At 46.3% G+C, this 15,138-nt stretch overlaps 1 protein-coding gene across 1 annotated transcript; it reads left to right on the top strand.

The window, feature by feature from the left end:
• Positions 1 to 11,608: 11,608 nt before the first annotated feature.
• LOC109784068 (shikimate kinase 1, chloroplastic) lies at positions 11,609 to 14,672 on the top strand. Its single transcript, XM_020342670.4, has 9 exons — positions 11,609 to 11,924; positions 12,854 to 12,900; positions 12,991 to 13,045; positions 13,136 to 13,296; positions 13,421 to 13,503; positions 13,618 to 13,747; positions 13,979 to 14,057; positions 14,174 to 14,238; positions 14,385 to 14,672. Exons 1-9 carry the CDS (start codon positions 11,726 to 11,728, stop codon positions 14,451 to 14,453), a joined length of 888 nt encoding a protein of 295 aa, XP_020198259.1. The 5' UTR covers positions 11,609 to 11,725; the 3' UTR covers positions 14,454 to 14,672.
• Positions 14,673 to 15,138: the final 466 nt, after the last annotated feature.

Below are 15,138 nucleotides of genomic sequence, written 5' to 3'. Positions count from 1 at the left end.
AAGTATTTCCGGGCGGTGGTGAATATTTCCACGGTAGAACGATACCTACTACATAGCATGCATGCATCGTATAGTACTCCCTCCACCCGGATTCATTTTTTCGACAAGTATTTCCGGGCGGTGGTGAATATTTCCACGATAGAACAAACACTTGAAGCATCTCATCGCACGGTGGCCTAGTAGTGCACAAATCACCGAGCAAGTAAGTTGATCACTAGTCGGATATGCTTAGTTTTGTTGCTCACTGGTCGGATACACATTGTTGACAATGTTTCACTTTGTAGCCTTCTCGTGCTTGTTTGGTGTACACGAAGTTGGAGAAGAAAAACTTCACCGTCATGCATTGTTGGCTGAAGTTGAATGTGCAATCGAAGTGCAACCTTTTCATAGGCAAGATCGTCGTCCAAGCCACCGAGGAAGAAATCGGCGCCCCTATCGACCTAACCTAAGAACCGCCGAAGAAGGTTAGAAGATTTTTACGGGTGAAGAAGTGGGAGAAGGAGAGGGCGAAGCAAGAAGGTACGTCAACCGAATTGACGGAGAGGTTCGAGGATATCCCGTCGAAGAAGAAGGAGGCATGCGTGAAGCGCTCGGACCTCAAGGAGGAGAAAAACGCGAAGAGGTTCAAATTGTTGATGGAGGCGACGGACAAGAAGCTCAAGCTCGAAGAGAGGAGGACGACGATCGAAGAGAAGAAGACCGCGCTCGAGGAAAAGAAGATGAAATTGCTGCTAATGCGGAGGTCGCCAAGATATTGTCCTTGAATGTGGCCTCTTTGGATGCCGACGCAAGAATGATCCTGCAATCCGTCTGCTACCAGATGTTGCAGCAGAAGAAAGATGAGTTGATAGCGGCGAACAATGAGAAGGCGGTGGAGGCTGCCTATGAAGGAAATATGCCCTAGAGGCAATAATAAAGTTGTTATTTATATTTCCTTATATCATGATAAATGTTTATTATTCATGCTAGAATTGTATTAACCGGAAACTTAGTACATGTGTGAATACATAGACAAACAGAGTGTCACTAGTATGCCTCTACTTGACTAGCTCGTTGAATCAAAGATGGTTAAGTTTCTTAGCCATAAACATGCGTTGTCATTTGATTAACAGTTCTAATGATGTGATTGACTTGACCCATTCCGTTATCTTAGCATTTGATCGTTTAGTATATTGCTATTGCTTTCTTCATGACTTATACATGTTCCTATGACTATGAGATCATGCAACTCCCGAATACCGGAGGAACACTTTGTGTGCTACCAAACGTCACAACATAACTGGGTGATTATAAAGGTGCTCTACAGGTGTCTCCGATGGTACTTGTTGAGTTGGCATAGATCGAGATTAGGATTTGTCACTCCGATTGTCGGAGAGGTATCTCTGTCCCTCTCGGTAATGCACATCACTATAAGCCTTGCAAGCAATGCAATAATGAGTTAGTTGCGGGATGATGTATTACGGAATGAGTAAAAAGACTTGCCGGTAACGAGATTGAACTAGGTATTGAGATACCGACGATCGAATCTCGGGCAAGTAACATACCGATGACAAAGGGAACAACGTATGTTGTTATGCGATTTGACCGATAAAGATCTTCGTAGAATATGTAGGAGCCAATATGAGCATATAGGTTCCGCTATTGGTTATTGACCGGAATCAAGTCTCGGTCATGTCTACATAGTTCTCGAACCCGTAGGGTCCGCACGCTTAACGTTCGGTGACGATCGGTAATATGAGTTTATGTGTTTTGATGTACCGAAGGTAGTTCGGAGTCCCGGATATGATCACCGACATAACGAGGAGTCTCGAAATGGTCGAGACATAAAAATCGATATATTGAATGACTATGTTTGGACTTCGGAAGGGTTCCGGGTAAGTTCGGACGAATACCGGAGTACCGGGGGGTTATCGGAACCCCCGGGGAGTGTAATGGGCCTATTGGGTCTTAGTGGAGAAGAGGAGGGGCGGCCAGGGCAGGCCGCGCGCCCCCTCCCCCTCTAGTCCGAATTGGACAAGGAGGGGGGAAGGCGCCCCCCCTTTCCTTCCCCCTCTCTCCTCCTTCCCTCTCTCCTACTCCTACTCTTGGAAGGGTTGGAGTCCTACTCCCGGTCGGAGTAGGACTCCCCTTGGGGCGCGCCTAGGAGGGCCGGCCCCTCCCTCTCCTCCACTCCTTTATATACGGGGGAGGGGGCACCCCATAGAGACACAAGTTGATCAGTTGATCTTTTAGCCGTGTGCGGTGCCCCCCTCCATCATAATCCACCTCGGTCATATCGTAGCGGTGCTTAGGCGAAGCCTTGCGTCGGTAGCATCATCATCACCGCCATCACGCCGTCGTGCTGACGGAACTCTCTCTCGAAGCTCTGCTGGTTCGTGAGTTCGAGGGACGTCACCGAGCTGAACGTGTGCTGAACTCGGAGGTGTCGTGTGTTCGGTACTTGGATCGGTCGGATCGTGAAGCGTACGACTACATCAACCGCGTTGTCATAATGCTTCCGCTTTCGGTCTACTAGGGTACGTGGACGACACTCTCCCCTCTCGTTGCTATGCATCACCATGATCTTGCGTGTGCGTAGGATTTTTTTTTTAAAATTACTACGTTCCCCAACAGCCTACGCGACGGCAATGACACCTTGATCGGGGAGCATATGACTGAGATTGCCAGTCCAGCAGGGCAGAAAAATGCATGGACTTTCGGACTAATGTTATTTTGGATTCGGACATGTAAAAACTACGCATTGCTTTCTTTTTGGTTGTGATGGGGCATGCACTCCGGCCCTGGTGTGATCCGGCGTGTTGTGTGTATCTAAATTTGAATTTTAAATTGCCCTTTACTGCCGGACATATACAAAATAGTATTGGTCACGTATATTGCATTGTCTGTTTATTTGCACCGATTCTCTGCGACTTGGATGCATTAGTCTATGCGATCCTTGCTGTTTGGCTCGATTGATTTGCCGTTGAAAGATCACACACGCCACACCAGCACGAACAGATCTCCACCTGCCGATTTTCACAGATATATGAAATCCGTCGTGCGTCGCTCGCCCGCACCATCCTCCAGCGTTCTCGGTTGGTGGGGCACGACGGCTGGTTTCCTCCCAGTTTTGCGTACAGCGTTCTGCTACCGTACGTGGACGAGAAATCTTTGGGAGGCACGGGTGGGTTGGTGGTCGATCCCGAGTCGGTGACTGCAGGTGGGGTCGGCCCGGTGGAGCAGCAAAGAGCGGATATGGAGCCAGTGCTCTGTTCGCGGCCGGGAAAGAAAGCGTCAACGGAAGATAGACGTGGACACGTGGTCAGCCTCTTTTTTTTTTAAACGCACACACGTAAGCAGACACCATCTCGCGTTGAACCGGAGCGCGCACCGCATTTCCAGGATCCCGCATCAAATACGGAGTAGTAGATATATACTGTACTCGTGAAATACTCCACGGTCGTATTTTTTTCATGATAATACGTGTCTCATTTATAAGATGAAATCAAGTTACAAGGCACGTACACACCGACCTTACAGACCTGAAAAGATAGGATAAACCTATGCAAAAAACCAGCGCCTGTCTCCCTCCTTCGACACCACCGAAGCGACCACCAAAGGGACGGAAGACAGATCACCTCTACACCTGAGCTCGACGCGGCTCCATCGCTGATCAACAGCTTTATGGACCTCCAAAGTCCTTTGCCAGAAGCAAAACCATTGTCGTTGAACGAATCAGACCGGGGCAACATGTCCCCGGACACGCCATCAAGCTCCAGAACTGACATCCCCGCACGACTACAACGTCGGAGTAAGAAACCAGAACTGTCAGCCCCCAACCACAAAACCAGCACAGGATACACCATCCTCCAGCTGTGACATGCGCAAACAGTAGTCTGCGCGTACTCCTGGACGACCTCCCGGGCTCCACTCCGACGTTGGAGAAAACGTCGTCGCAACGACGAAGCCCCATAACACAAGTCCACCACGAGGAAGATGCCGCCGCCACACCAACCGCGCTTGGACACACTTCCGTCCACATCCCTCACCGACCACAGTGTTGAACACCGCATCGGGAAAGAAACTGAAAAACTTTTATTCATCGCCAGATCTGAAGAACGACGAGAAGACCAAACTGCCGATCTACAGGACCGAACAACATACGTTGCCATCAACTCCGAGACGCCGCCGTGAAGGTCGCCGCCGGTGTGGGAGTGGAGTTGAGGCAAATTTATTTTCCCGGGCGTCGCTCCGACCACCCCAACGGCGCCCTAAGGAGACACTAGACAAACCCTAACTACAGGCCGGCGTCGAAGCGCCGTGGTCCCCACCTCCTCGCGTGGCCGGAGTGGCCAAACCGAAGAGGCAGGGACCGGCGGCGGCCGGTGGAGTTGGCCTCAGATGCGATCGCCTCCACGATCGCTTTTCTCGTGGAGCGAAGCGGTTAGGCACTTGGTTACGTGATCTCCACGGTCGTACTCCTCCTACTCGGATCGACGCAACGACCCGTCACTCGCCCGTAGCTTCCGGTGTCTTTTTTCCCCATCAAAAAATTTCGTACCATTTGGTCTCCGTTTGATACAGATTCTCTGTAAAACAAAAAAAAAACAGAAAACAACAACTGACGCTAGGCACTGAGTTAATAGATTAGTCCCAAAAATGATATCAAATTACATATAAAGTATTCAAAATTAATAATATAATAATATGAAATAATAAAAAAGTATAGATACGGTATACGTTCGATCAAGTTAGGTGAATATTTTATTCTAACCATGCCCCAAGGCAAGCTTCTTTCCGTGAGAAATAAGCCTCAAGTGTCATATACACAAAAAGGTGTGAATAGATTCCCTCAGTTAAGCTAAAATATGGCTAATAATTTGAGTATTTTGTTAGGCAAGTTTGACAAATATAGTGTGGCAAACTGACAAAGTTAGCCACCAACCAAACATACCCTTAGGTTCAAGAGTCGGGAAGGAGGTTCAGATGAAGCTTGAAGTGTGCTATCGAATCTTGACTAAAGAGTTGGTGTCTTGGGAAAAAGGAAGGGAAATGGAAAGAAAGATGAAAATCAACTGCCCATAATAAAAATGTAAAAGATGGAAAGATGGGTAAAGGTGGAAGTGAGAATGAAGCTGAAACTATTGACATAAGACCAACAACTACGATATGCTCGATTGGGAAGAAAATAACTATGTTTAGTACAACTTGGGGTTTTATTTTAGGTGGAGACCACCAACCATGTGCAGTTTTGGTTGAACATTTTTCTTCTGGCTTGATTTGGTTGAACATGCTCCAACTATTGCTAAACAAAGAACATGCTCATGTCTTGGCCGAAGAGTAGGCGTAAGATTTTATTTTCTTTGAGTACATATGCACCGTGGATGCTTTCATTCAACGGATCGGGCGTGGGTTTCACCATGGCGAATATCCCCATGGTAGAACAGTACCTACTACGTCGCATGCATGCATAGCATAGTAGGATTCTTTTGCTTGCAAGTTGCAACTTGTTTAGTACTCCCTTCATTTATTTTTACTCCCCGTATAAGATCTATCTGAAGTCAAATTTTATAAAGTTTGACAAATTTATATTCAAAACCATCAACGTTACAATGCTAAAATTATACAATATGAAAAATAATTTCACGATGCCACTGGGAAGCTGGTAGACACTTCCGATCGCGACGCAGTGTCGCATACGCATGTATAGCCCATGAGTGTACGTCATCCTATTTTCCTATCTTCCTCCTATCGCGCGAGTAACGAAAGGTATACATACTTCTACAATACAGTAACAATTAGGCCTACACCGTACCCTTAATGACCCAAGTAATCTTGTTATTAAGATCACATGGCCTGGCCCAAGTAATAGCGGCTACCTAGCTGTAGTGGTGGATCGATCGGCATAACCTACGCATCCACAGAAACATGATTTAGGGATCATGACCTAGCACGCGCCGCCTTTTCACCTCGCGTCCTGGTCGCGGAGAGATGAACTAGGGACGCAGCCACAGTAGGCGACACGCCTGCGCCGTATGTCGTCTATGGATGTGAATGTTGCCGACTAGTCAACTCTTCTGCGGTAAGTATCACTAATTGTTTTGTTTAATCATAATGGTGTTCTTTGCTGTTGATCCTAAAGAGAACAATAACAAAGAGTAATGTTCTGAATCCTGATCCTGACGAGTATCTTTTAGATGGTTTGTGCTGTGCCAACATAGATGGGGTAATTAACTTTTGGTTTACTAATTGCACAACTAGGGAACAAACGGTAACTTTGCACTAATGCTATACTGTTTGATTTTGGAAAATGTGGAAAATGTATTCCGTAGATCATCTGTATGAGTGTGCTGATCCATCTTAAGTCCTCTCGTACTACTGTCAGAAATAAGCCTCACATGTCATATACACAAAAGATGTGACAAGATTCCCTGAGGCAAGCCAAAATATGGCTAAGAATTTGAGTATTTGGTTAGGCATGTTTGACAAACATAGTGTAATGCCCACGATGCGGCTATATCTCTCACGTGTCGAGGCACGACTTAGAGGCATAACCGCATTGTAGGTTTTGTCGCAAGAAGGGTCATCTTCACACAATCCCATGTAATGAACAAGAATGGGATAAAGAGTTGGCTTACAATCGCCACTTCACACAATACATAAATAAATTCATACATCATTCAAGATACACCCATAGACCGACAACGGTCAAATCCAGATAAAAAAGAAGATAACCCCAAATGCTAGGTCCCCGATCGTCCCAACTGGGCTCCACTACTGATCATCAGGAAACAAAACATAGTAACGACCAAGGTCCTCGTTGAACTCCCACTTGAGCTCGGTTGCGTCACCTGCACTGGTATCCTCGACACCTGCAACTGTTTGGAAGTATCTGTGAGTCACGAGGACTCAGCAATCTCACACCCGCGAGATCAAGACTATTTAAGCTTATAGGAAGGAAAGGGTAAGGTGGTGAGGTTGCAGCAGCGACTAAGCATATATGGTGGCTAACATACGCAAATAAGAGCGAGAAGAGAAGCAACAAAACGGTCGTGAAGCTAGCAATGATCAAGAAGTGATCCTGAACTCCTACTTACGTCAAACATAACTCAAAAACCGTGTTCACTTCCCGGACTCCGCCGAAAAGAGACCATCATGGCTACACACACGGTTGATGCGTTTTAGTTAAGTCAAGTGTCAAGTTCTCTACAACCGGACATTAACAAATTCTCATCTGCCACATAACCGCGGGCACGACTTTCGAAAGATAATACCCTGTAGGGGTGTCCCAACTTAGCCCATTATAAGCTCTCACGGTCAACGAAGGATAAACCTTCTCCCGGGAAGACCCGATCAGTCTCGGAGTCCCGGTTTACAAGACATTTCGACAATGGTAAAACAAGTCCAGCAAGACCACCCGAATGTGCCGACAAATCCCGATAGGAGCTGCACATATCTCGTTCTCAGGGCACACCGGATGAGCAGTCCGTACAACTAAAACCAGGCCTCAAGTTTCCCCGAGGTGGCGCTGCAAAGGGCTCTAGTTTAGGCCAACACTCGGAGGAGCACTGGCCCCGGGGGGGGGGGGGGGGGTTTAAAATAAAGATGACCCTTGAGTCTGCAGAACCCAAGGGAAAAAGGCTTAGATGGCAAATGTTAAAACCAAGGTTGGGCCTTGCTGGAGGAGTTTTATTCAAAGCGAACTGTCAAGGGGGTCCCATAAATCACCCAACCGCGTAAGGAACGCAAAAATCAAGGAATATAACACCGGTATGACGGAAACTAGGGCGGCAAGAGTGGAACAAAACACCAGGCATAAGGCCGAGCCTTACACCCTTTACCAAGTATATAGATGCATTAATTAAATAAGAGATATTGTGATATCCCAAAAATATCCATGTTCCAACAAGGAACAAACTTCATCTTCACCTGCAACTAGCAACGCTATAAGAGGGGCTAAGCAAAAGCGGTAACATAGCCAAACAACGGTTTGCTAGGAAAGGTGGGTTAGAGGCTTGACATGGCAATATGGGAGGCATGATATAGCAAGTGGTAGGTAGCGCGGCATAGCAATAGAGCGAACAACTAGCAAGCAAAGATAGAAGTGATTTCGAGGGTATGATCATCTTGCCTGAGATCCCGCAAGGCAGAAGAACGAGTCCATGAAGAAGACAAACGGACGAAGTCAAACAAATCCTCACAAACGCGACGTTATCGGAACTAACCCGAAGAAGCAATACCGGAAAGAAGCAAACAACATGATAAACAACCATCACATAAACATGGCATGATGCACAATCAAGTATGATGCATGTCCGGTTTAAAGAGGCATGGCATGGCAAAGTGCACAAACAAAACTACAAGTTAAGTGGAGCTCAATATGCAACGAGTTGCATATTGATGAAACACCACATCAATTATTTAGTTCTCTCTCATTTATGTACCCAACAATATTAAATGTTATTAAACATGGCAAGAGGTGAAGCATAGAAAGACTATCTATCTAGGCAAGTTTAAATGAGGCCGGAACAACAAACAACAATTCCGGAAAATCCTCATGTGCATATTTTAGATTTGGTACTGTTCTATCCTAAAGCATATTTTAGAATTGTTAACATACAAAACAAAGTGCACCACGTTAAACTAGGCATTTTTCTACCCCATTTACATATAGTTTATTTAATTTGGAGCTACGGTTATTTAGTTATGAAATAAATCATTTAGCATGGCATTTAGCAAATTAAATGCAAGCAGCATTTTAAACATTTTAAACAAGGATGCAAGCAGCGTATTATGAAACTAGATGAAATTCTAAGCATTTTACATATATAATTCATTTTAATCCGATGCACGGTTGTGGAGTTATTAAATGCATGAACATTAAGGGGTTTTCTGAAAAACTGCAATCTCTGAAAAATTAGCAAATTCGCACGTCAGGGAAAAAATGCTATCGGGCCGAAACTGGAGCTACAGGAACTGGGCGGCTCACCAGGCCTCATGGGCCGGTTGATGAAGGAGGCCCGACAAGGGGGCGCAGCTAGGCTTGGTGCGATCTGGCGCTGGGCCGCCCGGTCGCTGGCGCTCCTGACGAACAGGGACGCGGTCAACGGCGATGCGGTCCTCGCTCGGGCACAGGCGTGCGCTTGAGGCAGGGTCGTCCTCCTCCTGCTCGATGCAGAAGCAGAGGAAGAAGGCGCTGGCGGCCGGCTCCGGGACTCCGGGACGGCGCGGCGGCGGATCTGGGCGATGCAGTCAACGGCGCGGAACTTGGCCAGGCGGAGGGCGAGGTCGAGCTCGGGGGCGAGCCCCTGCCGCTCGGGGAGGCGCGAAGCAGAGGAGGCTCGAAGCGGGGCGCTCGCGAGCAAGGGGCACGGAGCTCCGGTGCAAAATCCATGGTGGCCGGCGCGTCCTGTGCTCCCTGAGAGAGAAACGAGGGGAGAGAAAGAGGGTTACAGGAGAGACGAGGGAAGGAGGGAATGGAAGGAGAAGGAGACGGGAGGCTGGCCTGGCGGATTAGCACGGAGGAGCTGCTCGGCCTCGAGGTGCTGCTCGATGCGGTCGATGCGGTGCAGGGGAAAATAGAGGCCTCGGGCGTCGGTTGCAGGAGCGAGAGGCCATAGGCGAAGGGCTGCTCGGCCTTGGGCTGTTGCTCGCCGGCTATCGGCGCGCGGAGGTCGGGCAGAGGAGCGTACGGGGCTGCAGGAGAGGTGGAGGCTAGGGCTGGACTCCCGTTGGCTCGAGCGATGGGCAGTGGAGGCAGAGGATTGGGCGTCGACGGAAAACAAGGAAGGTGGTCGGGGAGATTGGATCGGGAGGAGATCCCGAGGAGATGCGAGAGAGTGGCGGCGGCGACTGCGGGAATGGATGGGACGGCTAGGTTCTAGGGTTAGGTAGGCTGATTATATAGCAGGTGAATTTTGGTTAGGTGCATCTGGTCCCTCCGATTTTAATCGGACAGTCGCGAATAAATGGCTAGGGAGTCCAAATAAGAAAACGGAGATGTTTTATAGATGTTTGGGGAGCTCCGGACCCAACGGTAATGAAAGTCTGGTTCGGGTTCGGGACAACTTCAGACGCGCACACAAGGGGGTTTGTGCACTGTACAGAGAGACTCCAGTTTAGGCAAGAGGGCAAACAAATAACAAGGTTTGACTCGGAACGGTCAACGAAAGCAAGGGGGGACACGGCAACTACGAGCGGATGCAAGTTTTAAAAACAATGACGACAACGAGGTGCCGATGCAATGCGGATGATGCCATGATGAAATGCAACAAACAAATAAATACACACAACGATAACGAAAAAATATGAAAGCCGTCTGGAGCGTCGGTCTCGGGGCGTTACACATAGTGTGGCAAACTATACCAAAGTTAGCCACCAACCAAACATGCCCTAGGCTCAAGAGTCAGGAAGGAGGTTCAGATGAAGCTTGAAGTGAGTTTATCGAGTCTTGACTAAAGAGTTGGTATCTTGGGAAAAAGAAAGGGAAAGGGAAAGGGAAAGAGAGACGAAATCAACTGCCCACAATAAAAATGTAAAAGACCGAGAGAGTGGGCAAAGGTGGAAGTGAGAATGAAGCTGAAACTATTGACATAAGACCAACAACTACGATATGTTGAATTGGGAAGAAACTAACTATGTTTAGTACAACTTGGGGTTTTATTTTAGATGAAGACCACCAACCATGTGCAGTTTTGGTTGAACATTTTTCTTCTGACTTGATGTGGTTGAACATGCTCCAACTATTACTAAACAAAGGTACATGCTCATACTAGGTCTTGGCCCAAGAGTAGCCGTAAGATTTTATTTTCTCTGCTTACATATGCACCTGGATGCTTTCACACATCGGATCTGGCATGGGTTTCACCATGGTGGATATTTCCACGGTAGAATGGTACCTACTACGTAGCATGCATGCATAATATAGTAGTCACTCCGTCTAAGAATACTTGTCAGAGAAATGGATTAGATGTATTTATCTATTTCTCTGACAAGTATTTGAGGACAGATGGAGTAGGATTCTTTTGCCTGCAACATGTTAGTACTCCCTCCGGTTTTTTTTATCCCGCATATAAGATTTATCTGAAGTCAAACTTCGTAAAGTTTGACAAATTTATATTCAAAACTATCAACGTTACGATACTAAATTTATACAATATGAAAATAATTTCTTATACATCTAATGATGTTGGTTTGATATTGTAAATATTGGTATTTTTTCTGTAAAGTTGGTCAAACATATGAAGTTTGACCTCAAACAAATCGTATATACAGAGTAAAAAGAAATTGACTGAATACAGAACATTATCTCTTCGTTTCCCTTTGGAAGAAAAACTTCTAACTCTAGAAAGGAAATGATTTAAATCGTATTTCCAATTTTAAAGCTCCTTTATTTGATCCTAAAAACAACCAGCGATATGCCCATCACTAGCCTCCACACACAACAAAAACGTGGAAAATACACCGCGTTTCCAGGATCTTGCTGCTTTGGATCAAAGTGGATAAAATATTTTAGCACAGCGAGGGCGAAACGGTAAAACTCCACGGTCGCACTCCTCCTACTCGGATCGACGCAGCGACCCGTCACTCGGGCGGCGCTATTTAAGGCCGGGACCGCGACCACCAGCTCCCCCACCCCCCTGCGCGCCTTCCCTTGTCGTTCGTTCGTTGCGCGCCTCCAACGTCGCACGCCACGGCCACCTACTACCCGCGACGACCGGACCGGGGGTAGCAGCAGCCAGCACCAATGGAGGCGGCCGCGGGACTCGCGATGCAGTCGCGGGCGGTCGGGCCCGGGCCCGGGCGCCGGAGCGGGGCTCTCGGCGGGGCCGGGCCGGCGCGGGCGGCGAGCCTGCGCGTTGGAGGCCCGGCCGCGGCGGCGCCGGCACTGCGGGCTCGCGCGGCCAGGCCCGTCGCCCCGCTCTGCTGCGTCCAGACATCGAGAGGTTTGTTTCTCCAATTCTTTCTATCGCTCGGCATTTTTAATTAATTAGTTTTCAGCTCAGTTGAATCGGCGAGACTTTGGGGACGGACTGGGCCGATGCTAATGCGATAATACTAATGCGATTCTCCGAGTTCGTATGAAGGCTGAAGGGTTGGTGGCAAAATTTGTTGATTTGGGGGGAATGAATGGCTGCTCTGATGTCGATTTGGGGTAAACCGTAAACGTGGTTACGCGTGGGCTAAACAAAGCAATGTAGTTTCAGGGTAGGTAGCTAATGGTTTATTGGTTTTGCTTGGTCGAGTATGTGTTACTGGTGGTGGTGGGGGAGGGACAGAAAGTAACTATTCTCTTGTCTGATTGCGATGTATGGGAATATTCTTGCATCTTAACTGGTAGAATTTAACTTGTGTCCTAGAAGAGTAAACTGATGGAGTTTAAATAAACGGGCGATAATTCTTTTTGTTGAATTTGTTCTAGGATGTTGCAAGGAGGTAGTAGAAGTGAAATTGTCTTGTATGCTACAACAGTGTACCACTCCCTCCGCTCGAACATAGAAGGCCTATAAGTTTTGTCTGAAGACTTTGGCCCTGTTCGGCAACACACCCACTCCCGGAATCTGCGGAGCGGGGAAACTGCAGCTCCGCCCGCTCCGAGAGCGGTGTTGTGGAGCGGCGCGATTCCGAACAGGGCGAAAGTTTAATAACTTTGACCAAATTTATTCAGCACACATTCACACTACGTTTTAGATTCAGCACACAAAGTTGTTTGGTGTAGTCAATTATTTGCAACACATGTTATTTAACTTACACACTGCATATTTTAAATGATACGCCGCATCTTAATATTTTGTCTTTGGTGGTTTCCTGACGAGACGCACAAGCTGATTAGTCAAACTGACTTTTCTTTGTGACCTTTTTGTATGTAATACAGGTCATCAGAGCTTGCATAACTCAGTTGACGAAGCCCTCTTGTTAAAGGTATATACTTTCTGCTGAAAAATTCCTGACATGAGTAAAATAAGATGTTGCTTCTGGGCATCTTTTTGACAAAATTGTGTTGCCTTTCAGAGGAAAGCAGAAGAAGTTCAGTTCGAATTGAATGGGCGGTGTATTTACCTTGTTGGTTAGTTCTTGCACCTGCCTGTTTGCTGTTACCTACAGTTAATTTATCTTATTTGCCTCTTGTACTAATAATAATGGGTTCACACTGCAGGAATGATGGGCTCCGGAAAGAGCACGGTGGGCAAGATATTAGCTGAAGTCTTGGGTTATTCATACTTTGACAGTGATAGTTTGGTAGAACAGGCAGTCGGAATGCCTTCCGTTGCTCAAATATTCAAGGTTCATAGTGAAGCATTTTTCAGAGACAGTGAGGTAAATATTCCCTGAATTCTGTTGAAAATTTGGTCTTTTATAGATTCATGTGTTTGTAGAAATTATAATGGAAAGACTTATGGACTAACGATTTGTGTGATTTTTTGAACTACTTGTCTTACAGAGTAGTGTATTGAGAGATCTATCCTCAATGCATCGACTAGTTGTTGCTACTGGAGGCGGTGCTGTCATTCGACCAGTTAACTGGTATCGGACTTACTCTGATCTCGCTGCCATTTCACTTGTAATATGTTATGTTATCACGTTTTCTCTTTTAGATGAATAATAATACTGATCTCTGTCGATTTTCCTTACTCTCAGGAGATATATGAAGAAAGGTCTGTCTATCATGTTGGATGTGCCTTTGGATGCACTTGCGAAGCGCATTGCACAAGTTGGGACTGCTTCTCGGCCCCTTCTAGATCAGCCATCTGCTGATCCATACACAGCGGTACATACTCTAAATTTTGAAAATAAAGGTGTCTTTGGTTATCTTAGCATGCTGATCACATAAAAATTAATAGCTTTATTATGAAACACTAAATGAGACACCAAAAAATTACAGTAAACATCCCTGCGATTTCTCAAGTCGTTTGCATCTTGATTGGTTGTACGCATCTGTCTTTCTCTATGTTTGCATTGCACTAGTGAAAATGCATGACCCGTTGATTTGGTGCCTCAGGCTTTCACGAAACTCAGCGTGCTCGCTGAGCAAAGAGGGGATGCTTATGCAAACGCCGATGTAAGGGTTTCTCTTGAAGGTATGTTAGTTGCCCCTAGCTTCATGGTCGTAGATGGGTCTCAACACTCCGGCCTCTCCGGAGCGAAGTTGTAATGCCCAAACAGAGAATAACACAACTAGTATTTACCTTTGCAGAGCTTGCAGCTAAAAAGGGCCATGATGATGTCTCTCAGCTAACCCCAACTGATATTGCTGTCGAGGTATTGTACTTCTCAAGTCAATTGTTCATGTGCTTCTATTTTTGCGAACAATTGTTCATATGCAAGTGGCATGTCATGCTTTCTCCAATGCACCCACCCCCTCGAAAAGAATTTTCCCCTGATGTAACTTACCTGTTGCGTTTCAGGCCCTGCAAAAGATTAAGAATTTTGTCACTGAGCATTCCATGGCCAGTGGCCCATTCGACGACTTATAAATTGGTGCCAGGAGACGAACGATGCAATCCTTGTAGGATTTCGGCCCAATTTTGTTTGTACCGTGTATCTTCATTTTTGTATCGCTCAACATTATTGATTCATTCTTTATACTGAAAAAGGAGCTGTGCTGAAGCATGCTCTGAAACAATAAAAAAATAGCGGATTGAGCTAATGTTAAGAGCTCCATGGTTATGAGATCATTGCACTTACATTTTTCACTCAGCTGTTCTTTCAAACAGACAATTGTCAAACTAACATTGCATTGGTGTTCAGTTGTCAAAATACCATTGCAAACAGCACTGAATGAAATCAGCTCAGCAGCTTCTCGCCATTCTTCTAACGCACTACTTGAAAGCGAAGTATCACTATAGGTTCATTTTTAGATGATGACAGGAGTGAACAGTTTTGACCATGACCACACTCCATATCCAAGAAATACCGAGTAGTATATTTTAAGAAAAGAAAAGACACGCAGGGTTAAAATTATGATAGTGATTTTCTGTTTGAAAAGAAAATCCTATAGGGACAGCGTGAGAGGAAATTTCCAGCGCAAATTTTTGGACCAAAATAACATTGATTTGTGAGATGTACAAAAGAGGTGCTATTGTGTATACTAGCACATATGCCCGTGCGTTGCAACGGGAGATATTTTTTTAAGAAGCAACGGGAGAGATAATTAATTTG

This window comes from Aegilops tauschii, chromosome 7 (assembly GCF_002575655.3).
Source record: "Aegilops tauschii subsp. strangulata cultivar AL8/78 chromosome 7, Aet v6.0, whole genome shotgun sequence".
NCBI lineage: Eukaryota > Viridiplantae > Streptophyta > Magnoliopsida > Poales > Poaceae > Aegilops > Aegilops tauschii.
This window is presented reverse-complemented; position numbering and strand designations above follow the sequence as displayed.

Excerpts from the sequence above, each read along its gene's own strand:
- LOC109784068 (XM_020342670.4), top strand. The coding sequence starts at position 11,726 with ATGGAGGCGGCCGCGGGACTCGCGATGCAGTCGCGGGCGGTCGGGCCC. Across the intron at positions 12,901-12,990 it reads ACGAAGCCCTCTTGTTAAAG|AGGAAAGCAGAAGAAGTTCA; the intron begins GTATATACTTTC and ends GTTGCCTTTCAG. Across the intron at positions 13,748-13,978 it reads CTGCTGATCCATACACAGCG|GCTTTCACGAAACTCAGCGT; the intron begins GTACATACTCTA and ends TTGGTGCCTCAG.